The sequence below is a fragment of the Perca flavescens genome, chromosome 5 (genome assembly GCF_004354835.1).
Source record: "Perca flavescens isolate YP-PL-M2 chromosome 5, PFLA_1.0, whole genome shotgun sequence".
NCBI classification, from domain to species: Eukaryota; Metazoa; Chordata; class Actinopteri; order Perciformes; family Percidae; genus Perca; species Perca flavescens.
In genome coordinates, this window is record NC_041335.1 from 37,153,925 (window position 1) to 37,181,739 (window position 27,815).

The 27,815-nt window shown below is 42.3% G+C and overlaps 1 protein-coding gene across 2 annotated transcripts in view; it reads right to left on the minus strand.

Moving 5' to 3' along the window:
- Nucleotides 1-657: 657 nt before the first annotated feature.
- LOC114555294 (phosphatidylinositol transfer protein beta isoform) overlaps nt 658-27,815 on the minus strand; it is a 31,342-nt gene continuing 4,184 nt past the window's right edge. Inside the window, exons 2-12 of one of the 2 annotated variants that reach the window (XM_028577594.1) lie at nt 26,213-26,243; nt 20,905-21,050; nt 20,570-20,661; nt 19,708-19,715; nt 19,453-19,527; nt 18,193-18,276; nt 14,529-14,606; nt 10,980-11,090; nt 9,174-9,296; nt 7,225-7,297; nt 658-2,968 (exon numbers count right to left, since the gene is read on the minus strand). In XM_028577594.1, coding sequence (XP_028433395.1) covers nt 7,250-7,297; nt 9,174-9,296; nt 10,980-11,090; nt 14,529-14,606; nt 18,193-18,276; nt 19,453-19,527; nt 19,708-19,715; nt 20,570-20,661; nt 20,905-21,050; nt 26,213-26,243 — 796 coding nt within the window. In that variant the 3' untranslated portion in view covers nt 658-2,968; nt 7,225-7,249. The remainder of the gene's footprint in view (nt 2,969-7,224; nt 7,298-9,173; nt 9,297-10,979; nt 11,091-14,528; nt 14,607-18,192; nt 18,277-19,452; nt 19,528-19,707; nt 19,716-20,569; nt 20,662-20,904; nt 21,051-26,212; nt 26,244-27,815) is intronic. The other variant, XM_028577592.1, reaches the window with a different exon arrangement.

Here is a 27,815-nt window from a genome sequence, read left to right on the forward strand (position 1 = left end):
ATCCATGGACACTCTTTGGACAAGCCGATAACCCATCGCTGAGGAAGCGATCACATTCCCTCGTACAGTTTACACACAATAAAAACAGAGCCCAGATCGTTCATTACATCGGTGTCTTGAAAGGAAACGATATGGAAAACAAACCAAACCCCAAAATCCTGTTGCACAATTTAAGACACTGACGCATAGGGATGCACTGAATCCAGGATTCGGCTGAATATTGGGCTTTCTGGCGTTGTTCTGGTTTCTGCCGAACCTTAGAATTTTTTCCCAGCAAACCAAACCCTACGCTTGCACTAGGCGCGCTACGCTGTTTGCCGTAATGACGGCGCCGTTGGTTACAGGAAGGTTTTTACGTAGGTGGAGCATTCAATGCAGCAGGCTGTGAGGAAGTGGACATGGAACTGGTGAGCAGAAAAAGTTGTTTGGCAATCTGTTCAATGCTGATTGGTCTGGTGGTGGCGAGGACCCTGAACTATACACAACATGGCCGCCGTTACAACATCTGGAACGAAACATCCAAAAGAATACGAGTTGTGCATGAAGGAATCTCCACACAGCAGCCAGAATGCAGCAACTTCAGGTACGGCAAAGGAAGGACAGTCCCTGTTGACTTCATTCATGTGTTTACTGTGTTCATGGACTGAGGATGGGAGGACGAGTCAACACAATCTTAACCAGTGGATTCGGTATTCAGTCGAACCCCAAAAATCTGGATTCGGTGCATCCCTACTGACGTATGACAAAAAGAACAAGGATCAAATGAGGGAACCACTTGTACTATATAAAATATGTATTTAACACTTGTGATGAGCATGATTCTGAAGCCTAAAGGGGAGAAAGTGCACTCAATAATATGGCATCTCCATCCAAAAGGCTGATCTGAGTAAGGCTGCAAAGATTGATTAGTTGTCAACTTAAATTAATCGCCGACTATTTTGATAATGGACTGATCGGTTTGAGTCATCAGAAAGTAAAAGAATTCTCTTGATTCCAGCTTCTTATATGTGAATATTTTTAATATAAGTTTCTTAAATCCCATAGGACAGTAAACTGACTATCTTGTGTGTGAGTTGCTGGACAAGATATATTGGGGTGTCATCTTGGGAAAACACTGATTGACATTTTTTTTTAACCATTTTAAAAAAGGCCAAACAGCTAATCGATCGGGAAAACTGACAAATTCATCAACTATTAATGAATGGTTAGTTGCAGCCCTAAATCTGAGGCGAAGATGTAAACCTGCAGCACCAACAGCGGTGTAGTGTACAGGCCGACCCCGCTGCTACTTACGTTTGCTGGATGAAGGAGTTTCACACATCGACACTTGTCAGGAAACAAAAGGTGGTCACACGTAAGAAAATAAAGGGGGAATCACAAACGACTTTGCCCGTAAAGCTCCGCCTGCCATGATTTGGTCCTAACAAGTAGCAGGCCGATAGGCTTGTGCTCACGTTTAGGTGTCAGGAAAACAGTCAGAAACAAGGGAGGTAGCTAGAGCAATAGCTGGCAGCAGAGGTACGATAGGTATAATAATAATAATAATAATAATAATAAAAACAATAATAATAGGTCCGGAGATTAAGGCAAGCAGCGTGTGGTGCTGGTGTCGACTTGTTGTTATGAATCTGTAAACACACCTAGAATGAAGAGAAGAGGCCTTTTGGAAACCGTTTACCTCCGAGAAGCCGAGGAGTGAGACGGGCCTCTGGGGTGAGCTGGGGTGAGCACTGCGCTGCAGTTTAGCTTGTGGTGGAGGCTGGAGGGGTGTAGCACCATCTGTGGCTGTTTTTCAGTGCAGTTTTTCTTTCCTCTGGGGACATCTGCTAGGGAGGTGAATGCTGCGTTGTAGATTTTTTGTTCTCTCACACACCCACACACACACTCTCTCTCTCTCCCTATTCTGAAGACATTGACACATAAAGAAAACCAGTGGGAGCTGTAAACTCTTCCAAAGTAACATCTCTTAGCTGAACAAGCTCGCACAGATCTGCCCAGCTTGAGCTTTTAAGAGATCAGTCACCACAAAGGCATCCACACCTGTGTGTGTGTGTGTGTGTGTGTGTGTGTGTGTGTGTGTGTGTGTGTGTGAGAGAGAGAGAATGAATTCACATGTTTATCCTCGACATATATGCGTCATATGAATGTGTGTGTGGGTTCTATTAAAATCTGTGTAAGAGGGAGAGTGAAAACCTGCACGGGCATGATTGTCAGTGTTAAAAAGATGCAGTGCTTTGGGTGGAGGATTGGTGGGGGCGGGGGATTACAACGGGCCAAGGCGCCAAGGGTGTTAGTAATCTCTTAATGGAGGCTGTGGCAGGAAGCAACATGAGTATGACAAGCAGACAGACTCATGCCGGGGAATGCAATCCACCGGGCCAGTGTGTACGGTAAAGACCGAGGAGGAGACAAAGAGAAGCCAGACAGGGCATCGTCTTCAGGAGGAATGTTTTAGGAGGAGAGAAAAAAAAAAAAGGAAAATCTAAAATACGACAGGAGGAAATGTTTGGTCCAACGCCTGCCTGCCACTGTGGAATCAGCCAATGAAAACTCTAGTGTAGGAGGAGCTCCTGTTGGTATCTCTCCAGAAGCCTTGGTCATTGTGAAGAACATGATGCTGATAGCTGGCGTCTCTCTGCCCAGAAGATCAAAATAATCTTATCAGAGTCTTATCAGCTGGGATCGGGTTGGTTTCTAGAAAAATCAATTCCTCGGGGGATTGAAACTCTATGATTGGGGTGCGAGTCAGGGATCTGCTCTATTGATTGCAGGTAGCAGAGGCCCCCACCCACCCACCTCCCTCCCCGCCGTGAATCAGTTCTGGTAAAAAAAAAAAAAGAAGTTGCACCAAAAAAGCCCTCGTAGCAGTCTCCACCGCTGCGGTCATGGTGGGAGTTTAAAAACTAAAGATTGGCCTTTTTCATTCGTCTGCAGCACTGGTTCCTCGTACTTCTCCCCGTCTGCGAAGCTGTGGGGAAACAGAAGAAAACACCAACGTCAGATTCAGGGAAGCTAAACATGTAGGAGGCAGCTTTAGTGGCTGCTTGCATTTCAGTAGAAACTAGAGATGTTCCGATACCAGTATCGGTATGGGCGGTGAGACTGCCTAAAACGCTGGTATCGGGAAATACTGGAGTTTATGCACCGATCGATACCAAATAATAAAGCCCTGAAGAAAATCTACGTTAAAGGGATACGCCACCGTTTGTTGAAATAGGGCTTATCGCGGTCTCCCCTAGCTGTAGATTTTGTGCACGCATTGTTTTAGTCTGGTGCAACACCGGCAGAGCCACCGCTAGTTAGCTTAGCGTAGTGAAGGGAATCCTATGTTGCCGGTTAGCATGTTGTGAGTAAAAGTGAGCCAACAAAAAAGAAAAAAAAAAAAAAAAAAACCTAATTACTTGCATTGAGACAAAAAATGCTTTGGCCCACCTATCTACAGCCAGGGGAGTCCATGATAAGAACTATTTCAACAAACGGTGGCGTATCCCTTAGTAGTTTATTTAGGTACTTTTTCCCGTTATAACTGACTGACAAACTGGAGAATAAAAGAAAGTTCTGGGGCATTCATTGTTTGTGTTTGTTCATGTTTCACAAAGAGTTTAACCTGAGCCGGACAGACAACAAAGATAGGCATTTTCAGGACTGGTCCAGAACCCTGCAGGGACCTCAGACGCAACAATTGACCCACTTCCACCACTAGGTGGCGCTATAGCAGAAATTAATGGTTCAACAATAACCCTTGTGTTATCCTTCGTGTCGTGGGGACTTGGTTAGTTTATTTGCATTTTGTATTGGCCTGTCCCAACGCATTTGATGAGTCTCTGGGAACCCCCCACACCCCGTGCCAGTTCACATGAAATGACATCACATAGTATGCGAGGGTCACCGGGGGACCCGAAGCTCAACGCCAGGCCAATGTAAAAACGTTGGGTGGGCTGAATGGGTCCCGACAAGGGATAAGGGTCCGGGGCAAGTTAAACGCCACTTTGGGCAAATAAATATAACAATCCAGGTACCTATTCGGGCATCATCGTATCATAATCATTTGATTTCAATGTCTCATTGGCCAATCAAGAATTGCGTTTTTTTTATTTGGCAGTTTTTTTTTTTTACGTTGATTCATTTTAGGATATTTTTATTTTTGAAAAAACTCGGAGGCCCCCCTGCAGTGATGCTGAAGAACCCCTAGGGCTCCCAGACCCCCTGTTGAAGATCCCTGCTTTAGTCGATCACATTCTATGCATTTTTTTTCATGCTGAAGGAGTTATTTCCAAAAAAGGTATTTCTGAACACATTTCGGGTAAACACAAGATTTAAAGTGGTGCTTTTGCGCGATTCTTTGTGGAGAAACTTGGTTTTACAGACCTGTCGATTAAACCAACTAATCCATCAGTCGACAAAATCGTACGAGTGTTTCTTAAAACCGTAGACAAATACGACTTAATGTCCTTTTTGCAAACTGAAATCTTTCGCCTTTGCTTACAAATCTGCTCCAACTGTCCTGATCCGGCCCCTTGTTTGTCTTCTAGGTAGATAAAAGCATCGCTTTCAAATTCTTCCACCCTGAGGCTGGTGGCTTCAGAAAGTCAATTAGTGGAGGAATCTGATAGCCGAACACCTCAGATGGAACAGTTCAAACCAACAGGGGCTCTAAACAGAGGAATAGACAGATCTGATGAAATGGCACGAGGATTCACCCTCCAACTTCACCCATCCTCCCCCCTCGTCCAGTTTTTCTCAATCACAGCACACACTCTCCTTCTCAACTGCAGAATTCCATTTGTATGTTAATGAGGAAAAAAGGAGCCATCTTGGAGCCTCCTCTCCTTTCTTGCCCTTTCCTTCTCTCATGCAGATGCCCCCCTTCTACACCAACTGGCACCCGACCAGTATACACAGAAAAGAGGCAGACTGTAAAGTGGACAGCGTTTCCTCTATGTTGATTTGACCGTGGCGGCCCCCCACGGCAACACTTCTGCCCCCCCACGGTATCAGAAATAGGGCTGCATTGTCAGAGTGCATGTCGGAGAATAGCGTGGTCACTCGGCAGAAAAAGGGAGAAAGGAAAAAGAGACGCTGTCCAGATGATAAGCCAGTGGGGATTGTGTGTGTATATCCTTGAGAACTTTAAGTCGTATAACTTCTGTTGTCAGTTCATTTAAGCCTGGTCTTGCAAATTTAAATTAAGTTAAGCGGGGATTTGGACCTGCCCCACTGCTAAAAAAAAAAAAAAATCCCAAAGGAAACACCGGTGGAGTTTCTTATTCACCCGTTGCAGTCTTGTCAAGAAGCTGATTGGCAGTGTCTGTATGAAGGCATTGTGTCCTCCCATACAGTCCCAACCCTGATCCTGCTAAAGCGGGATTTACTATGTGTGGTAGAGCGAATGAGAGAGTGACTGCGAGTACTGACTCTAAAGTCATATGGCGCTTTTCCAATACATGGTACCTGCTCTGCTCACCTCTACTCACCTTTTTTGGTTTTCGATTACGAAAAAAAAGTCCGTGATACCTGCTAACAGGTACTTTTTTTAGTACCACCTCAGTTGAGGTTCCAAGCGAGCTGAGGCGATACCAAAAGGTGACGTGAAAGCGACAGAGGGGTGTGTCCTGAGGCCGTACTAAAATCTGCAATGGAAAACTGACGCACAGTGCGTCGAGACGAGGGCAAGTAGAGTCGAGGCGAGTTGAGCAGGTTACCATGTAATGGAAAAAAGCCAATAGGGAGATTTCTGGTCTGAATGGGCCCCAACCCTTGAACCCAGAGGTTTGGACCTCGGTCTCCTCACCACAGCTCTTTTTGATGGCACCCGCCTGTTTACTTACTCCAAAAGAAAATGAGAAACACATGCTGAATTGGGCGAGATGTGTGAGGGGAGGGGGAAAGGCTGAGCACAGAATGCAGTATGTTGGTTGTAAGCCAGGAATGTTTGAGTCTGGCCCACTTTTGCCGGTCCAGCCCGGATTCCTCCATTGTTCTCCTTGTACGGCCAAAAGCTCCCAGACTGATATTTAGAGTAGTTCCAAGAGCAAACAAGTGGTAAGGTTTTACAGAGAATGTGATTCACAGAAATTAAATCCAGCGATTTAAAAAAAAAAGAAAAAAAGAAAAAGAGGACCGTTTTCCTTCTCTTCTGCCTTGTACTCCTCTGTGGGGAAGCTGTGATACCACGCTAGAATGGCTTGAAACAAGGTGACCAAGGCATTTTTTCCACAAAAAATGTTACAGAGTCCATGGTAGAACTTCAGACATTACCACAAAGTCATGAAATACGTGTGGCAGGGCACCTTTAAAACAAAGTAATAAAATACATGTGGCAGGGCACCTTTAAAACAAAGTAATAAAATACATGTGGCAGGGCACCTTTAAAACAAAGTAATAAAATACATGTGGCAGGGCACCTTTAAAACAAACATTTCTATGGACGCACCATGCTTTCATCGATCTCAGAAGGTTAAAGAAATAGCCTGTGCGATTCTGAAAATTTTTTCCCAGATGTCAACGCTCTTGCATACACAAGTGTGTACACATACGCAACAGGCACTCACACAAACGGAGGTTTTCACAGGGTCAGCACAAAACCAAACGACCGACACATACGTCATAGTTCTCTGCGATCTGGTGTTATTGACTAATTCAGAGTGATCTATGGAGTTGCAAGTGAAAGCATACACGTGCATGTATAGACATAGTGGACTAAAAGCCCTTTCACATCACCGAAGAGTAGAGTGGAAGCAGAATTAAGCCATGTTCAAACTTGGCGTCTGTTTTTTGACAAGAAAAAGTTGACTAGGGCGCTTTTGTAGTAAAATAAAGAAAGAAAGAAGAAGAAGCCTCTAGCTCAACCAGTAAGGGTGTTCGCCCCATGTTGGCTGAGTCCCGCAGCTGTGCACGGTTCGAATCCGACCTGCTGCCCTTTGCTGCGCGTCATCCCATCTCTCTCCCCCTTTCATGTCTATCCACTTTCAAATGAAGGGAAAAGGCCCCCCCCCCAAAAAAACTTTTAAAAAAAAAAAAAAAAAAAAAAAAAAAAAAAAAAAAAAAAGAACAAAGGATTTTTTTCACGCCATAGGATTATAATGTATAACAGACGCTGGAAGTTTAAAAAATAAAAAATAAAAAACACCAAAGTGTGAACGTAGCTTAAGTATGCAGCACCAAAACCCCAACAGGGAGCAGAGAGAGCATCTAAAAGACTGGCCTCTATCAGTGAGAACTTACACACTCAGACCTACACCTGGCCTGGCTACTCATCTGCAGCCTTTGTGCCTCGCACAGAGCCCTTCTCACGCATCTACGTAGACAAAATAAAATACAGTGAATATTCGGTACAGTTACCGAATATTTTTTAACAATACCCAGCCCTACGTACCAATAATATGTACAGTTGTGTTCAAAATAGCAGTGTGATTTAAAAAAGTGAATAATGCTCAAAATCCTTAGAATTGCTTTTAATTCCATATCAATGCATTGGAAACACTGCACATTCAATTCTAAATCAAAACATGACCAAAATTGATCCAGTTTGTGTTATACCTTTACAGAAAGTGAAGAAAAATGAATATTAGGCCATTAAAAAAAAAAAATAGCAGTATTTGCATTTTTCTTTACAAACTCAAATATTTATTACTGTATAAACTGAAAAATTTGCTTTACTTTGAATCACTGCACTAATATTTAGTTGCATAACCATTATTTCTGAGAACTGCTTCACATCTGTGTTGCATGGAGTCGACCAACTTCTGGCACCTGTGAACAGGGATTCCAGCCCAGGACAATTGCACTGGAATGTCCACAATTCCTCTGCATTACTGGGTTTTGCTTCAGAAACAGCATTTTTGATGTCACCTATGGGATTGAGGTCTGGGGATTGGGCTGGCCACTCCATAACATCAATCTTGTTCATCTGCAACCAAGACTTTGCTCGCTTACTCGTGTGTTTTGGGTCATTGTCTTGTTGAAAGACCCATTTCAAAAGGCATTTTGTCTTCAGTATAAGGCAACATGACCTCTTCAAGTATTTTGATGTATGGAAACTGATCCGTGATCCCTGGTATGCAATAAATAGGCCAAACACAACAGTATGAGAAACATCCCCATAACGTGATTTTTGCACCACCATGCTTTACGGTCTTCACAGTACTGTGGCTTGAATTCAGTGCATGGGGGTCGTCGGACAAACTGTCTGCGGCCCCTAGACCCAAAAAGAACAATTTCGCTCTCATCAGTCCACAGAATTCTCCTTTGACCAGTCAATGTGTCCTTTGGCAAATTTCAACCTATTCAGTACATGTCTTTTTGTTCAGCAATGGGACTTTGCTTTGCTTCACATAGCCTTCTTCTGATCGTAACCGTACTCACAGGTAACTTTAAGTCTTCTTTGATTTTCCTGGAGCTGATCATTGGTTGAGCCTTTGCCATTTTGGCTGTTCTTCCATCCATTCGAATGGTAGTTGACTGTTTCTTCCCACGTCGTTCGGGCTTTTGATGCCATTTCAAGGCATTTGAAATCATTTTGGCTGAGCAGCCTATAGCTTTTTGCACTTTTTAATCAAAGTCCGCTGTTCCTCAGAGCAATGACTGAGTATTTCAGTGTGAAATGCACTATAACCAGCATGCACAACATTTGCTTCCTTCCTTAAATATGGGCCATAATTGACGCCTGTGTCTTCACAGAATCAATCACCTCACTAAGTGAACACAACACTGCTATTATTTTGAACATGCCCCTTTCAATTACAGATTCAATTACACAGAATGAGCAGCATGCATGTCATGACTGTTGAGTCTGTTGGTTTTCTATGACTCTATAACACTTACTAGTAAATTATTTGCCATGTAGAAATATCAGTTGTACCAAAAAATTGGATTTATGACGTTAGTGATATTGGACTGCTATTTTTCTAAACACAACTGTACATCAGACGCCCAAGGTTTACTTTTATATTGCACATTTTCAATATCTTTAGTTTTCTATACTATTTGGCTTTGCCTTACATTTGCACTATTAAATTATAATATAATTTATTACTGTATTGTACACATTACTTATCTTTTATATTATACTTGTTGTACGTGTCCGGATTGCACCGTGGGTCGGAGAGAAACGTATTTGCGATTGCTCTGTATGCCTGGCGCAATATCGCAGAATTGACAAAGTTTACACACACCTCGTCCAGCTCCCTCTGTGTCTCTGCCTCCATCCGCCGGATATCATCCATGCTCAGCTCCACCCACCTATCAATCCAACAGAAGAGCTGGCGGTGGAAGTTATTGAAGATCCTCTTCTCTTGCTGAGGGAGACAGTGGGATGCTTGGTTAGGGCTGGGTGATGTTTTAAATGTATATTATATCGTAAAAGATGTACCATATTCACAATATGAAAAAAAATGTATGCAACTTATTGGAGGGAAGAAAGCCCTGACTAGGAATTGGTCTCAACTAGATGCTTTGACGAAAACTATTCATGAAATTTACACAACTAGTGCAGTGCCCATGCAAAATCAGTTGTTGTGTGTGTTTTTAGTAATTAGTGCTGGGGAAGGGCAATTACAGTAATGGGCAAAGATTCAGAGGGAGGTTGGTTGGAGCAGGTAGCTACTACTTTAGGAGGGGGGAGGGTAATTAGAGTGGCAAGAAGCTATTTATGGTTCTTTCAATCATAGATTTCTCATTTCTTATCCAAACGTCAAACTTGGCACTGCACACACTCATGCCCCTGGCAAGAAACCTGTCTAGTTTGAACAGTTCGAGAAATATGCAAATAACAAACACACTGACATATAGACGTTCCTGTAACCTAATAGATAGCCTATTGAATAACTTGATGATACAGAAGACACACCATTTTGTGGAATGATGCATCATCACGTGATATTTACAACGATGTGACTCAAAAACTGCCTATAAGTGGCACCATGCTCTGTCTGCCACTTGTCTGTAGCTGGTTATGCTTTGCATGTGAGGGATTGTGAAACGTCCTTAAATTCGTGAATTGTCGTTTGTTTATTCTAAGTCAAAGACAGTCAAAAGTAGTGCTACTTTGCACATTTTTGTGGGTCTGAGGTGCATGTCCCTTTTTAGCTACCAAAGCGCCGCTGCTTTCTTCGACCCTGTTTCTGGTCCTGCGCTGAGCTCAATCAGTGTGCAGGATGGACCGGCGGCTAGAGCGGCAAAAGCCAATGTGTGCTTCTTTTACCAATATACATTTAACCATATCTTTTCCATTTCTTATCCAAACAACGTCAAACGTGGCACCACACTTACTTGTGCCCATAGCCAGACACCTGTCAAGTTTGAAATCCATCGGACTAACGGTTCGAGAGATATGCGAATATCAGACACACAGACAGACGTTCCTGTAATTTATAGATAGATGGAGACGTTAACATTTTCTGTAAAATTACAATCAAAAAGATTTAAGGGATTGTGGTCAAAATGGGTCAAGTGCATTAGCCCACGGAGACCAGAGCTGCTTTAATCACCCAATTTCCCGTAAAGTTACCAGCTAACGCTAGCAGTAGCTAGCTAGCTTGGTTATATTTTATAAAAAACAAATCTAGTTGTAGTCTCGCAATGTGTGACTCTGCAATATCCCCAGTCTTCACATCTAACGTCTTTGATGTGAGAGGATTGTCTTTAGATGTGAGATGGCGTCAGACTTCAGTCTTTTTAAAGTCTTCTAGTGTCTGGTAGCCATTAATTGTCTTTTGAATCTTGAACGATGTATACCCTCTCCCTGATAAAAAATGTAATTATGAAAAGAGAGAAAAATGTACGTAAAATGGCTTGAATTCCATGTGATAAAACTCTCATGACATCAACATTTGCACTGGAAGTCAAATAACAATAAAAGTGACCAATCAGACAGTCAAGGAGGCAAAGGATTTCTTCACCCAACTGAAACTCAGAGCCTGAATGCAACACCGAGGTAACCGACTGTGTGAAGTCAAACTGTGTGAACGTGTGACTCTAACCTCATGGATGAAGTTCTCCACTTTGGTCTGCAGGCCCCACCACTTGAACTTGACTGTGACCAGTTTGTAGGCACACATCCGCGGGCAGTCAGTGTTACTAACCAGCTCTTTCTGTTCGTGGAGAAGAACAGCAAAAAGAACGAAAAAGACTCACAAACCATCACTTTTTAAAAAGCGCAGTGTAAGAATAAATAACAGTCAAAACTTGACAGAAACTTTCCAACAAGATAACAATCAGGAAAACAGCAGAAGGCTGAGAGAATATTATTTTAGACTCATCTTGGCTGCATTCAAAGCTAAAGAAAAAAATCATTAATACATAATGCTTTGGGTATGGAGCTTGCTGAAATAATTATCAATATGAAGATGTGCTGTGCAGAGATAAAAGTGCCCTAATCTACAACACACTTTCTAAATCCACCCGCTGCTTGCACTCTGTCTCCCTCTGAAGACGAGAAGCGGGGGAGGAGAGAGGGGGGTTGGGGCAGAGCAAAGTGGATAAACTCCAGATGAAGGGACCATTTCTCTGCCTCCGCCCTGACAGTGACACCGTTCCCGACAGGCATGCCTTTGTGGCCACGGAAGGCAGATAAAACGGCGCTCGCGCAGCGATAAAGGGCGTCGCGGTGCAAAGCCGGTTACATTATTAACACCCAGGACCTCCTCGCCCCCGTAACACACACACACGATCTCCCTTTAGAGAACACCTGTTTAATTAATCACTTCATTCTGGCTCGGCACTGCGAGAGAAAATGCCACAGACCTGCCTCGATCACCCTCATCCCACCGCCGTTTGATGCGACAATCACGGAAGGGGAGCAGCAGAGGGGAAATGAGAAACATTTCTAAATTTGCAGTGGGTTTAGAAAAGTTGTCGTCGCTAAAAGGAGAACTTCACATGAAACGGATTCGACATCAAAACACTTACGGTGACATTTCTTCTCTCCCTCTCTGTGCCCCACTCAAAGGAGCAGAAGTTTTCAGAAAAACACAAAGGGTACCGATATGCAAGCATGTGTGCATGCAGAGATAGACAAGAGTTGTATTGCTCTGAGAAGCTGGCAGAAATTGTGCCTCTGTTGTCACATAACTACTTCTCCCCCCCTTTTCTTTTCACCTTTTCAAAAACAGCCTTTTTCCATGTCCACAGCGGACGGGAAAGTGATCTAATTAGAAACACAAAATAAAAAGTTGTGTTTCTTTATTCATACTTTTTAAAGCTGTTTGGCGGCCTTTGTTCTGTGGAAATTCTTGAAGCAGAGGGAAGCTTCTCATGGTGAACTGCAGAGTAGAAATTCTCAGCGCTCTAATGGTGAGCAGGACCCGTTTGCGAGGCCGCCGCGGTGCAGCTGGGTTTAGAGAGGGGGAAAGCAACCAAATTCCTGACAAAGTTTCTCTGCTTGGATGAGCCATGTCTTGTTGACTTATTACTCTAGATAAAAAGCACATCAGTCTTTATACACGACGGCTGCTTGTCAAATTTAGAATCAATGTCGGTACGCGGTTTCTTTCTTTGTCTTCTGTCACACACAAAGTGTGGCAGACGGCGCTCAGAGTAGAACCTTTATCTGACCTGGTGACTGGAAATTTCTATTACATCCAATTAGGGCTGAGAAAGAGGCGATTTGTCTTCATCAAACTGCAGCCTTACACTTCTGCCTTCCTCCGGCTCTGTACTCTCGGATTATTACAGGCTGATGGCGATTGCTGTGGAAAAGGACTGTCTAAATTGAATAAAAACATAAAGCAGCCGATTGTGTTAACGCATTTGCCCACTTCATGTCAAATTTAGCAGGGACATCTTTGTTTCGAGTCGACGCAAATATAGGTCTGCATCCGTTTTGCATTTCTACATTTACCTGATGATGGTCTGAGACCGAAACGTTGTATTTTTCTTCTTAATAAATTATTGCTTCAGTAATGGTCAGTAGGGCTGTGCTCGATTGAAGAAATTCTTAGTTGACCAACACTCATTCAATTGTACCGACTAATTGATTAATTGATTTAATCGACAGATCTGTAAATCTGAGTTTCTCCGCAAAGAGTCATGCAAAAGCACCACTTTAATTCTTGTGTTTACCAGAGATGTGCTCGTACGGTTCTTGGAAATAAGTCATTCAGCATGAAAAAAGCATCAAACATGACTAATCGACTAAAGAGATCTAAGTTGACTAAGACTAAAACGACCGATTAGTCGACTAACGAGTAAGAGGGAGCAGCCCTAATGGTCTTTGTGCAGGATTTTCTCTAAACTTTTTGATCTGCTACTTTTGATCATATCCTACGCACCTGCCTGACAAAAGAGGTGTGCAAAAAAGCTTTCCTACGTTGCACATCTGGACACTGCAACTTTTCTCCGTTCTTCAGCTCACGCTCTGTCAAGTTGCAGAGGGATTGTGAGTGAAAAGTAGTCTGGCTATCACCAGACCGTCTGAGGAGTCTGCTCTGTATTTTCTACTGCAGAAGAGGCGTGATCAGTGGGCATAGTTCAAATGACTTCGTATACGCAATTGGATAGTCTTTCAACCAATCAGAGCAACGATCCGGGTGACGTAGCAGCGACAGCGGCATTGATGGGTTGCTGCGCTTCGGTGGCCGCCATGTTGAACGTAAACACTAAGTTGCTTGCTGTCGCTCCTCTATCGTCATTGGGTTAAACCTACCAATAGTGCGCCAGGTGGATGAGCCAGTTTGTGATTGGTCCCCGCAAATTTGTAACGGAAGTAGGATAGATAAAACGTACAGGTTTCCAGCCTGAGCTGCAGGGAGAAATCAAATCGCCGGCAGATTGGGCTGGGTTTACCCAGTCTATCTGAAAAGCTTCTTTTTTTTTTTTTTTTTTAAGTCCAGCCAAACTCTTGATTGGATTGAGGTCTGGACTCTGGCTCTCTAACTCATGTGACATGAACACTGTTGTTTTTAGGCATTTTCCGAGTTGTGGTTGCTGGAAAATAAATCTTCTCCCAAGCAGCAGTTCTCTAGCCGACTGTAGCAGATTTCAGTCTTTTGCTGCATTCATTTTACCTTCTTACCGTCATAAACCACACACAAAAAGCCCAATCTTTGCTGCTCAGAACACTGAACGTACTTCCACTGTGTTTGAGGGTCGCCTACATACCTTAGTTTAGTTTTTGTTTGTGGTGGGTTTCTCCAACATTCGTTGCATGCGTAGTGTCTGCCGCCCCGGCCACGAAACCCTGTGGCTTCTTCAGAGTTGGCACAGGCCTCTCAGTGGGGAGGACAGTCTGCTCTAGACAGATTTATAGATGTTCCAATATTTCTTTCCATTTTTGTTATGAGCGACCTCACTTCATTTAGTGCTTTGGAAAATTTCCGCACAGAATTACGCAACCACTTGTGCAACTGGCGAAATATGTGAAACTACAGCAACAGACTCAGGTCTTTGTGAATGAAGATGACCCAGTACGTGCCTCCCTTCAAATAGTCTGGTAAACAGGGTCAAACACGGTTGAATCTTTGTTTATTCTTCTGTAAGATTAATTGCCATTTGTGTGTGAATGTAATTTCCACAGCTCACAAGAGCGTTACCTTCCAGGTGGGCCCCAGGGGTCCTCGGCCGGTCTTCGTTGATTTGAACGTGGCGGGGTCCTCGTCTGGCTTGTAGTCCTACAGGGAGAGTAATTGATTTAATTATTAAAATACAGAGCACATTATATTTAGCCGACACAAACTGTTCAACAAGCAAAAGATTTAAAGATTTTAAAGATCGTGTTTGCTAGTTTTTGTTTCAGCTTTGCAGAAAGGTCTAGTTGTCGTTTTAATATATATTATATGATTGTTTTTGTTAGAGCCAGGTATGTCTCAGAAGTATGTAGCGACATATACATACAGAACATATGTTGGAGATGTTTCAGGTTTAATCTTTGCGCTACTTTAGTGTCCGATGTGAAGCGGTTACAACAGCACCGTCACATGTCAAGTCTGTTCAGTTTCTGTGGTTCAATGTCACGAAAGTTGACGGAAATTCACGCCATCTCCTTATTTCAGTAGTTAAATATTATTACTAAAAAAAACTGAAAAAGATACATTTTTATTTAATTTTTAACTGGCAATAGAGTTTCAGTTTACTCTTTGTTGATTAGTTTCTATGCTTATTTTCATTTTAGTTTACTAAAGTAACCATACTATGTACAACTTGCTCTAACTGTAACAACACTCCCTTCACTAGAATGTTTTTTTTACACAAGTGCACACACAGTCATGTCCTGCTAAACCCATTTTGGCGAACTAACCACCTGTTCCCCATTGCACAGGAGGATATTGGTCCCTTGGCAAAAGATGATTTTTAAGGCATATAGAAAAATACTGAGCGCATATGCCAAGCACATGACCACGTGACAAACATGACAAAGTTGACTTCATAAAACAGGCCAGAGGAATGGTAATACAAATAAATGAAATGGCTTACAAATTATCAACAGCTCAAGGGCCTAGCAATTTAAATAAATCATGATGCGCCTGCAGCTAAAAGCTACTTTTCAGGGCTATCGGACAACAGGAGGGTGCCAGTGAGAGAGAGAGACACACACACACTAACGCTGAGAGCTCCATCACTGTAACAATACACTGTGCTGCACTAATGAGGTCTGTGAATCGATGTGCCGTGGTAGAAGAAAAAGGAGCTCCTCCACAAGTAAAACAGTGTGTGTCAGAGTGCGAGTGTGTTTGTGCCGCGTGTGTGTATTTGTCTAGTTCCGGCGTACGAAGCACTGTGAGCCTTAATTACACCAACAAACTCATCTGTGCTGGCGGTACGCTCCGGGCCCTGCAGCCATGCCTGAGGCGGAGAGCTGATAGGGTCCTCAGACACAACACACTCCTCCAGCAAGGCAAACACCTCCGCCTCGTTACACACACACACACACACACACACACACACACACACACACACACACACACACACACACACACACACACACACACACACACACACACACACACACACACACACACACACACACACACACACACACACACACACACACACACACACACACACACACACACACACACCCTCCCGTACATATACACACGCAGAGCCAGTGAAATGAGGCAATGTGATGTCAAATAACAGTAATAATGTGTAACGTCTTCAAATAAGATTTCAGGGATTCTACGAGTATCACAAACTCATACTTATATTTTTGAAATATTAGCGAGGCAATCTACGGATGCTCAAATGGTGTGTATAGTTTTTAAATGCTTTGAAGATAATTCAAGATGGCGATGTGTATGTCAAATAGAGACCAAATGTTGAAGATAATTCACATTTATTCAAAACATAACGAAACGATCAATCTACTCCGACCGGCTAATGAGTTTTCCTGCCGTCGGTTCTTGCCATCAACTGTCAGCCAGACTGAAGTGTGTCACGGCATTTCATCCTCTGCTAATACGGTTTACTAAAATACAGCTTTGGATCCACTAAAAACAGCTCCACTAGATACAACAAGTACCTGGAGGTGTTCCAGCACTGTTCAATACAGATGACAGGGTATTGCCAAGCAAGATCATTTTTTGTAGAAAAGTATTAAAAGGTCCCATGACATGGTACTCTTTGGATGCTTTTATATAGACCTTATTGGTCCCCTAATACTGTGTCTGAAGTCTCTTTAATATAGGCCTTAGTGGTCCCCTAATACTGTGTCTGAAGTCTCTTTTATATAGACCTTAGTGGTCCCCTAATACTGTATATGAAGTCTCTTTTATATAGGCCTTAGTGGTCCCCTAATACTGTGTCTGAAGTCTCTTTTATATAGACCTAAGTGGTCCCCTAATACTGTATCTGAAGTCTCTTTTATATAGACCTTAGTGGTCCCCTAATACTGTATCTGAAGTCTCTTTTATATAGGCCTTAGTGGTCCCCTAATACTGTGTCTGAAGTCGCTTTTATATAGACCTTAGTGGTCCCCTAATACTGTATCTGAAGTCTCTTTTATATAGACCTTAGTGGTCCCCTAATACTGTATCTGAAGTCTCTTTTATATAGACCTTAGTGGTCCCCTAATACTGTATCTGAAGTCTCTTTTATATAGACCTTAGTGGTCCCCTAATACTGTATCTGAAGTCTCTTTTATATAGACCTTAGTGGTCCCCTAATACTGTATCTAAAGTCTCTTTTATATAGACCTTAGTGGTCCCCTAATACTGTATCTGAAGTCTCTTTCCCGAAATTCAGCCTTGGTGCAGAATTACAGCCACTAGAGCCAGTCCCACAATGAGCTTTCCTTAGGATGTGCCATTTCTCTGTCTGTGGCTATTGGTCTTCGTCGACTAGTCATTTTGACTTTCCAAGACACGTATGAGCACATCTCTGGTAAACACAAAATAAAAAGTGGTGCTTTTGCAGACTGATCTCAATAAGTGGTGTACGTATGACACGCCAATTCGTATGCCATTTTGGCGCATTATCAAGACGCATAATCGCTTTTTAGCGTGTTTATCAAGGCCGTTTGGCATCCATTGACTTACATTACCGTGCGATTGCGTATCAATTTACGGCGTAGTGAGTAGTATGAAAGCCCGAAAATCCGCACAGAGAGGTTGGTCGGGGTGGAGGATGGGGCAAACACGGCACTTATTGAGATCAGTCTGCAACCAGTCTGCTGTATACAGCGTAGACATATACGCGGATAGCTGAAAATGCCACTTGGCTTTAGAAAAGTATGTTTACGCAAAGTCATGATGCCACGTTGGCTTTTGCATGATTCAGTTTTTGTCTATTTCAAATCATTGTAAATAAAATCTCTTTGGGGTTTTATAAAATGTTGTTGCTGAAGATTAAGCAATTGGATGACGATTGCGACGGGCTTTTGTACCGTTTTTCTAATAACTGTTAAACGGACATAAATTGATACCTTGTCTGTTGAATACATACAATGTAAATGTGAAAAGACTTGTGTCAGTAATTCTTCCTATGCATTGAGCCTCCAAATATTTCTGAAATGAACCAACACTGAAATTAAAGAGGATTCCATGTCTCTATTTTTATTAATCTGCTCAAAAGTAAATTAAATCTCAAGAATATTGCTCATCAAAAATAAAATCAATAACCTCCGTTTGAACATTCCTTATGTAAAGTGGATTTGCAGATAGTTTGTAATGATCATGCTCGTCCACATGAAGGCACCACACTGAGTTTTTTATCATTTTATATTCACACTGCAAGCGGGCCAGAAGAGTTTCTACTTACAGCGTTGGACACTTGACTTCTGTCTGCAATGTCAATGGGCACAACACTCACAGTGTCCCACGTGGAACTGTCTAGTTTGTGCACCTGAACACCAAAGAAAAGGAAAAAAAAACATTTCTAAGGAGAGCACACAAACTCAGACCTGAGGTACATCCCATGTCCATGTGCGAGGAAGGGAGGCAAGTAGAGGAAAGTGGTCAACATATGCTTTTTTGGCTTTTTCCCTTTCCTTTATTGTGTTATATATCTTTTTTTGTGCATGTTATATGTTTACAAAAGTGAAAAAGCCCAAAGTTCTCCCAAAGGGACTTACCATCTCCAACAGAAAACACTGCTCACAAACAGCTCTATTGCAGTCTATTGTGACGAACGTGCGTCATTTTCTAACATTATAATGCTCGTCTAGCTGCTGGCGTGGCACGCCTTCACACTCGGCTTCTGACTGGCTATTAGTCTTTACCTAGGTACTGTCAGGGCACACCCACATACTCTGCTTCTGACTGGCTAGTAGTCTTTACCTAGGTACTGTCAGGGCACACCCTCATACTCTGCTTCTGACTGGCTAGTAGTCCTTACCTAGGTACTGTCAGGGCACGCCCACATACTCTGCTTCTGACTGGCTAGAAGTCCTTACCTAGGTACTGTCAGGGCACACCCACATACTCTGCTTCTGACTGGCTAGTAGTCCTTACCTAGGTACTGTCAGGGCACACCCACATACTCTGCTTCTGACTGGCTAGTAGTCTTTACCTAGGTACTGTCAGGGCACACCCTCATACTCTGCTTCTGACTGGCTAGTAGTCCTTACCTAGGTACTGTCAGGGCACGCCCACATACTCTGCTTCTGACTGGCTAGAAGTCCTTACCTAGGTACTGTCAGGGCACACCCACATACTCTGCTTCTGACTGGCTAGTAGTCCTTACCTAGGTACTGTCAGGGCACGCCCTCATACTCTGCTTCTGACTGGCTAGAAGTCCTTACCTAGCTACTGAGCATGTGCGATTCCCAACAAAGATGGAACAGAAGTGAGATGCCTCACTCTGTAGCTAAAACAGAGAGCTCAACACACAGGGCCAAAAGAGGAACAAACTAAAATATGTTTTTTGAAAATTAAACCACATAAACCTATTTTGGTACAACCTCTGAATACAATTATGAACCTGAAAATGAGCATCATATGAGCACTTTAAGCAACATGAGATGCAGCGCTGGTGTTAAAACTGGATATTTGCTTGATACGATGCAGCAGAGGTACTCACATTTTCTTGTGTTCCAAGGTCTGGTTTGTGCCACGTCTCAATCTTAATGAAGAAATTGTCTTTCATATACTCATTCTACAGGGAAGAGCCACGATATGATAGGATATTACACAACTGAATGTATAGAAAGTACATGGAGTATGAAAAAAAAAATAAAAACACCTTTGATTTGATTTTTTTTTTCCATTCATCTCAAACAAATGTTGTAAAAGAACAAAATCAAAACTTAGCTGAAGGAAATTGAAGGCTACGTACCGTCACGACTGGATGAGGGTTAGGCATGAGGGAGGAGAACAGAGGAAGACAAACCAAATCCATTACGTATCAAAAAAATCAAACTAACACTCTAAATTCACCCCAACAGAAAACATGTGGCCATGATGCAAGTAACCCAGGGTGTGTTTAACACCGGAGAAGACTAAAGGTACGTGTCCACTGTGGTGTATTCTAGACAGCAGGGATCGCTCCGCTGCACCTGATTGGACCAACGCTTCAGTTGCTCCCGGATTTCATGAACGGCAGCTCGTTTGGAAACACTTTTTCCGAAAAATAGTTCACCGAAATGTAGGGCTGGGTAACTTTTCGATACCAACACTGAGACTTCGATACCGGTTCCTAAGGATACTTTTTTTTTATACCAATTTTATAAAACAAAAATATATGACAACATTACGGCACAGATATTTTTATTTCGTTTTCCAGCTCCTACTACGCGAGTCCGTCTCTGTGTGACGTAGAGTTTTTCCTGCGTGTCTCTACGACGTGTAACGTTAGACAGCCAATCACAGTCATTATTAGGTCTTGGTAGAAGCATGTTGCGTGCTGATTGGCTCACTGACTCTGATGAGATTTACTCCTTGGGTGTCGAAATTGGGTATTTAATGACGAGGCATTTTTCGATACTCGATACTTTAGAGGCAAGTCCGTAGCCTGGATTCAACTTTTCGCAACTGAGGGGTAAACTCAATATTGCGTCTTGAAAGTCTCCCACAACGCTACCAGAATGCATTGCACCGCTGCTTACATAGACAATAAATGACGCTTGACAGTGGACACGTACCATAAGGGTTTCAGGGTAAAGCAGAGGTAAGGAGATATGGGAAGGGGGGGCACTCACTGGTTCTGCAGTAAGGGTAGGCATTCCAGGCTTTTTCATGGAAGACAAGGGAGCCTGTAGGGGCAATCATCTTGACAAATGCTGGGACTTTACTGTGGGGTGGGTAGACAGGGTGGGAACGGGTAGATGCAAAAGGGGAAAAAAAAAGAAGAAAAAAAAAAGGATAGGGACATATTGCCTCAGTTATCACACGTTCTAGAGGAAAGATTAAGTTGAAATGCTTCACAACAAAAGATAGGACAACACTGCCACTGTCTGGTAGCACGCTGGTATTACACTGTAAGAAGGCAACTATGGGGATCACATAATCAGGATTGAAAAAAAAAGACAAATACCTCTTTATGTGGTAGATTTTGTGTGTGTACTGTCCTTTCTCGCCGTCCTTTTCGTAGGGCTCGTTCTTGAGTACCTCGATGCCCTCACCGCCGCCCGTCTCATTTTTACTTGCTTCAGCCACCGAGAACAGCTGTCCCACTTGATACTGGAACACAAAAACACACAACCGTAACACACAAATACATCAGTCACTTACAGTACGTCACAAACTGAAAGCTGGTCTTAACTAACTTGCTGACGCTTCAGGTTCGATGAGGTATACCATATTTCCTGAAATAGGAACATTTAAGTATTTCTTATCACAGCAGGGGTTCTCAAATGTATCCCTCAAAAGGTCTGCATCTGAAACTAATTTCAAAGGTCCAGAAGGGGTCCAGAATGATTGGCAATTAAAAAACAACATTTAATCAACTCACTTTTAGCTTTTAGTTGAGTACCCAACTGTACCTTTTTTCCAGATTCATGCAGTAAAAGTTAGGACGTTTTGGTTGCCATTTCCAGCTTTCCTTCGTGTATATTCAACGTCCCTAATAATGTATTCATCAATAGAAAATGTATTTCAAAATAGAAAACGTTACACTTCATTATGTATTTTATTCATAACATGAGGGCTGGATCCGGACTTTGAAGGCTACATGCTGCATCATAAACCCGAATTACTGGCCACGTCGATAATGTCAGATGGTTGTTTACTCTTCTAGGCATTGTATAATTGAAAAAATATATAGAAAAATGAATATGCATTTTCTTCTTTTGAATATCTTTTGACCCTTACAGATATTTTGGGGCCTCTTGTGGGTTCCCAAAGCCAAGTTTGGGAACCACCGCGAGGTTACAGCCCTGTGTCGTATGTTTAAGTTGTGATTACGGAGACACGGCATATTTATTATTTATTGATTAGCGTTTGAAAATTGAGCCACATGAGCCAACATAAACTTGGTAAGAAGATTGTCCGGCTGCCACGGCAATAGATATTTATGTAACGTGACAAGAAAAACTACCGCAGGACTCAACAGTCAAATAAGCCTGAGTGGGACCTACGGTCTTTTTCTTTCAATCATACTGCTGTCATTCCAGATTAAAATACACTGAAGAGCAGCACAGTATAATGTACGCCCCTCTTTTGTTTATTCCTGGTTGTTACATAATTCTGCCTGTCTGCGTTTGTTTGACTGCTGGTTTTTATGTATTTATGTTTGCTTTAATTGTCAGCCTTTAACCATCTAGGTTGCTGCCTAACTCAGCTGTAGCGTTCCCATGTACTGTATGTAGCTGCTGCTCCATGTTTGCTTTACGGTTAGTTTTTATGCATCTGTGACTGCCTGTTTGTCTGCTTCAATTGTTAGTTTGTAAGTGTATTTGGTAGTATTTGTCATTTCTAGGGTTGGGAACCGAGACCCGGCGCTAATATGGCACCGGTGCCACAACGGCCGGTTTCTACCGGACCGAATCTCATTTCGGTGCCAACTAAATACCTGCGCTGCTCTCTGATGCCCCAAAACGGACGATAGAGGCAACAGAAAAATTGCTGTGTGTGACGCTATTTAACATTTCACTTGGCAAGCAGGAAACGTTAGCATACCACTAGCTAGTAGCTGGATTAAAATGCTGACAGCTAACGTTAAAACAGTGTAAAGTGTGTCTGTATTTCAATGTAGAGGATTCCAACAGCGGGACGTCCAACAGTCTGCAGCTGCCTTTGTCGGAAAAACAACACAGACGGTGCGTTCACTTGAAACTTGCCTCGCCAGCCTCGTAGTGCATTCAAAGTTATTGTAAAATACCTTTTTCCTATTTTGTGGTCGTTTTTGTCACTTACTAGCAATTGACCGCTGAAATAAGTTATTGTTGTTTGCTGGCCAAAGAGTAGTAGGCGAGCGCGAGATGCCGAAATGGATGCCAATAAGATTCTGAATGGAAAGTTAACTTTTAAAAAGTTGCCAAATGGTTCCATTGACGACAAAGTGATGTGTGTGTTTTGTGGTTGTGAACGGAGCTATCATCGCAGCACGTCCAGTCTGAAATACCACTTGATGGCCGAGCACACAGCTGATGGCCGAGCACACAGCTGATGCCAATTCTCCGCCCCCCTCGTCAACGCCAGTCGACAAAAGCCGATCCACTTTTCCATGTTGATAAGAGCATTAAAATGAGAAAAAATAAAAATAATGGGACAAAAAGAAATCAAGGGACATTTAGAATAGATACAAATGTGTGATTAATTGCGAGTTATGGCATTAATGCGATTAAATATTTTAATCGTTTGACAGCACCTACATTTAATATAAGAAGTCTGCACCTCTTTCCACGCGTTCACCCCCTACCCCAGGTCAGCTACCACCACAAATAGAATCCAATTCTGTGGGAAACACTGACGTTAACTAGCGTCTCGTGTTATGATGTTTGAACAACAGACGGAGCAACAGAAGCCTGAATGTTTGCTTATATTTCAACCACCAGAGCTCTTTTTGCGGTTTCTCCCCTAAAGAGAACACTATTTTACAATTATTTGGAAGGAGCTTTGAAATGTGGCAATGATTGCCAAGCGTGTTTAATCGCCATATAAAGCAACAGGGCGAGAGTCTGGGATTTATGACAGAAACCTTTCTAAACACGGGGAACAAATCGTGCTCTTCAGAAGAATTACACATGATGCTTTTTTTGGATGAGACTGTGTTGCCTCAACTTGCAACCAGAAGCCAAAAACTGGAAATGATAATATAGTACGCCATTCATTATTCACAGCCTTTAATCTTTGTGAGGATTACGCAATTACTTAAAAGAAAAGGCGCATTAGAGAGGCTTGTTGTAGTTCCTAATTAAAAACGTTAAGCCCAACTAAGGGATCATCAGGTTCTACTGAATGTGAGACTAACAGAACACATGAATTGCGTTTGTGGCACAGAATGGGTGTGATTAAGGGAGGCGATCACTACAAGCTGATGTACTGTAGATGATTGGGCTAAGGTAAATGGGGCGAATGCCGATCCTCGATCAGTTAAAAGATGCTGAAATCTGGACAGCTCAGTTGGTAGAGCTGGCAGCCATATATAGAGGTTTGCTCCTCGACGCAATGGGCCCGGGTTAGACTCCGACCTGCGCCCCTTTGCTGCATGTCATTCCCACCTCTCTCTCCCCTTTCGAATAAAGGCTAAAAATGCCCCAAAAATAATCTTGATTAAAAAAAAAAAAAAAATGTATTCAGAAATTGGCTGCAATCTGATACTATGATCGGGACATCCCTAGTTTAATAGTTGACGAATAATCGATTAATCTTTGCAGCTCCGAAAGAGAGGCTAGTATTTCACATCCTCTGCACTGACCGGCCGCGATGGCTCCAACAAACTACACTTGAGCTTGTTGTCTTTTAAAATGAACCAAAGAAAAGTAAAAGAAGTTATGGACCTTTTTTCACGGCAGACATGTTGTCATGTCGTAGTAGGAAAAGCACAGGTGTATTAAAAACCATTAATGATGGCTGTATTCCACTTAGGAGAGGTCCTGGTATTAAACCATTACTGATGGCTGTATTCCACTTAGGAGAGACCCTGGTATTAAACCATTACTGATGGCTCCATTCCACTTAGGAGAGGTCCTGGTATTAAACCATTACCGATGGCTCCATTCCACTTAGGAGAGACCCTGGTATTGGGCATTCTGACTCACGATACGATTCGATATAATTCGATACACTTACATCATTTTCTGAAAGATTTAAAGGGGACCGAGTGATTTTGGTGACATCTTGTGAGTGTTCCATTTACTTGGATTTAATTAATTGAACTGAAAACAATTACACAATATATGTCTCTGACTGGACAGAGAGTCTACAGCAGGGATCATCAACTAAAATTTTTTCAGAATTTTTCTAAGCACTGTGGCGGCCGGACTTTTAAATAAAGAAAATAAAAAGAATTTATAACTAATACGCCTATTCTTTTTCACTTTCTTACTGAATTAATGCTATTTTTTTTTTATTACATGTATTAGTGTGAGCAAACTCTTAAAAAACATGGAAACTCCCTAATGATAACTGGCTCTTTAACTAGAAAAAGATCTCAGACTATGAGGCAGTTCACTGAGGAGTGATGGTTAAAGTCTGTGATTATGGAAACATTATTGTAGTATGCAGCATCCTGATTGGTGGAAAATGCTTGCAGAAAGAAAGGCTGTTGTCAGGTAAACATGTCACCGTCAAAGAGGCTGAAGGGAGAAGTTGACGTGGAAAGGCCAACAGCCCAGCTTTAATGATGAATGACTGATAAGCAGGCTATGCACTCGTCATGTATGCCTCATTTGTAATGAAAAGATGATGTTGCAAAATAATACAACCAGAATCATCATCATCACTCGAACATAACGATCGCGTCATTCACGTGCATATTAAGTAGCTCCAGATTGTCCGCTTTAGCGGAGGGTTTGGTTTGTTCAGCCAGCAGGTTGTTTGCAAGAATTTGTCAAAATGTCCAGATTCCCGGCAACCTAAGATAAACAGTTCGACTACAAACCACAGCTTTTGTTTTAGCTTGTTTGTAAAAATTCGCTATTTGCAGAGTAGAGCTGTGTTTGCGTAAAACAGCGCGGTGGACTGAGCAGAGAGAGCAGATTGAAATATGGCTTTCTACATGTTTATGCCGGTCTACACAGGTGAGTGCATTGATAAGTATTGACTTTCTACTCACGAAGGTTTAATTGTAGCCTATTTACAGAAAAGAGACCAGCGTGAGTTCATCTGCCCCGGCGGCCGTTGGTAACTCTGTATCGTTCCCAGTCAGGTGCTGCGTGTTTTAACCTTTAACGCACACACATCTCGGCTCAGCCGTGTGTGTGTTTTAACGCACACACAGCCGTGTGTGTGGAGCTCGGTCATCGCTGTAGAGAATCCCGGCGTGTGAATAGAGATGTAAATACAGGGGGCTGGGTTTTTGCTCTAAATGCTTGAAATAATAAATAACAGAACACAGTTTCACATTTTGTGAGTTCATGATTATTCTGGGGGCCAGACTAAAAGCTTTGGCAGCGGGCCGCCAGTTGACGTTTGCCGCTCTACAGCGACACTAGCGGCTGGCTGACCAAATCGCTCTTCCTGCAACGCAAACGGGGGTAAACGCGGGGGATTTGAATGGGACTTATGTATCGATACTCGCGGCATAAAAATCGATACTTTCTTGGGGAATAAAATATCGATTTATATTGCGGAATCGATGAAAAAGGCCCATAAAAATGAAAATAAAAACACAGCTTTTCAAAAACAGAACTCATTTTGTCAAATGTAATAATAAGGGAGTCTAAAAAGTGATTACTCACCTCCTCAACACTACAGGGTAAAACCACACGGCTGCAAAAGACAGAGAGAGAAAGAGAGAGAAGTTCTTAGACACTGCTCAATAAGCACTTGTGCCAGAAGCACTACCATTTTACTTTAAAGTGAACAACAAGCATAGCATTACCTCCAAAAATAACATCACACTTAAGGTAGGTGCAGGAAAACATCATTCAAGCCAACGTGGCCTATCTCAGGATGAATAACACACTTTAATAATAAAATCTCTCCACACTAGGGCAGTCTGATTAATCAAATGTTGATCGCGATTTCAATTCCGGCTCCTAACGAGCAAAAAAACAATGTAATGGAGAAGAAAAATCACACTTTGCAGACTACATTTCGCAAGCAAACGCTTATTTTGTCTTGTGTTTTTGGAAGAAAACCATTTAAGGCAGAGATCTGAAAATATACATCAACATAAACCCAACATATTATTAATAAAGAGAATTCTCTTTTTAATGTACACAACACGGATGATAGGCGTACTGGCCTACAGCTAAGGTAGCCATTCACAGATACAGTTAAGCTTAAGGTTTTACTGTGCCTCATTTTAACATTCAAACATGATGTACGAATATGCCAAAAAAATGTATTTTAAAAGCTTAATATTGTATGCACCATACAAAAGGTATGTGTAAAGGCTGTAGGACGTCCTACACGTTATTGTAGGTTCAGTTTAATATGCAATTTGATAAAATATATATAGGAGGTCCCTGCTCCATCTCTTTTTCAGCTTGGCCTAAAAAAATTTGAAGACCCCTGAATTAAGGGAAGAAGTATGAAGGGACATTGTACAGTTCAAGGTTTTTTTCACTCTTGATTTGTTTAACCGTTTCCCTGTTTTTTTTTTTTTTTTTAAAAAGGTGAATGACATGAAAAACAGGCAACCACTGCAGAAGAAGAAGTAATGACGTTTACGCAACGCCTTAAAAAAATGCCCAGAGAAACCCCCGATGCTGAAGAACAGGAAGCCAGTCGGCTGCTCTTCCGGAGGTAAAAAGTATTTCTGCTTCAGTCTCACACACCGCTGCTGACTCAGCAAGATGACGGGCACACGTTACTAGACAAGAGTGGAATATTACGGCCGAGCAAAGCCCAGATTGGATATTAAAAAAAAAGGAGGCCATTTTGGGGTTTCAAAAACACTGATTAAAAACAACAAATGTGCTCCACAGACCGGCGACGGTCCGACAGCTGTTTGAGAAAGAGAAGAAAAAAAAAAACAATACCTGAATATTTGATCTTTGAATCTTTAGACGAGATACCCACACAAAGACAGTATTGAGTTTGTTGCATAGTTTAAGAACACTGCAACCTTTTCCCTTCATGGCCCAGCAAACTTCAGAGTGTGGCATCTGCAAACCAGTTGCATCATTTAAACGTCAGTCAATGGCCACTAACCACAAAGAGCAAGAGCAAACGAAAAGGAGGCAGAGGAAGCTCTCTCAAAGCAGGAATCTACAGCAGCATAGGGCTGGGTATCGGTCAGAATCTTTCCATCCGGTGCCAACTTCGATACCTCAGTTTCGATACCAATTCCTAACGATACCACATGTTTTTAAAATCCATTTCAACATCAACAAA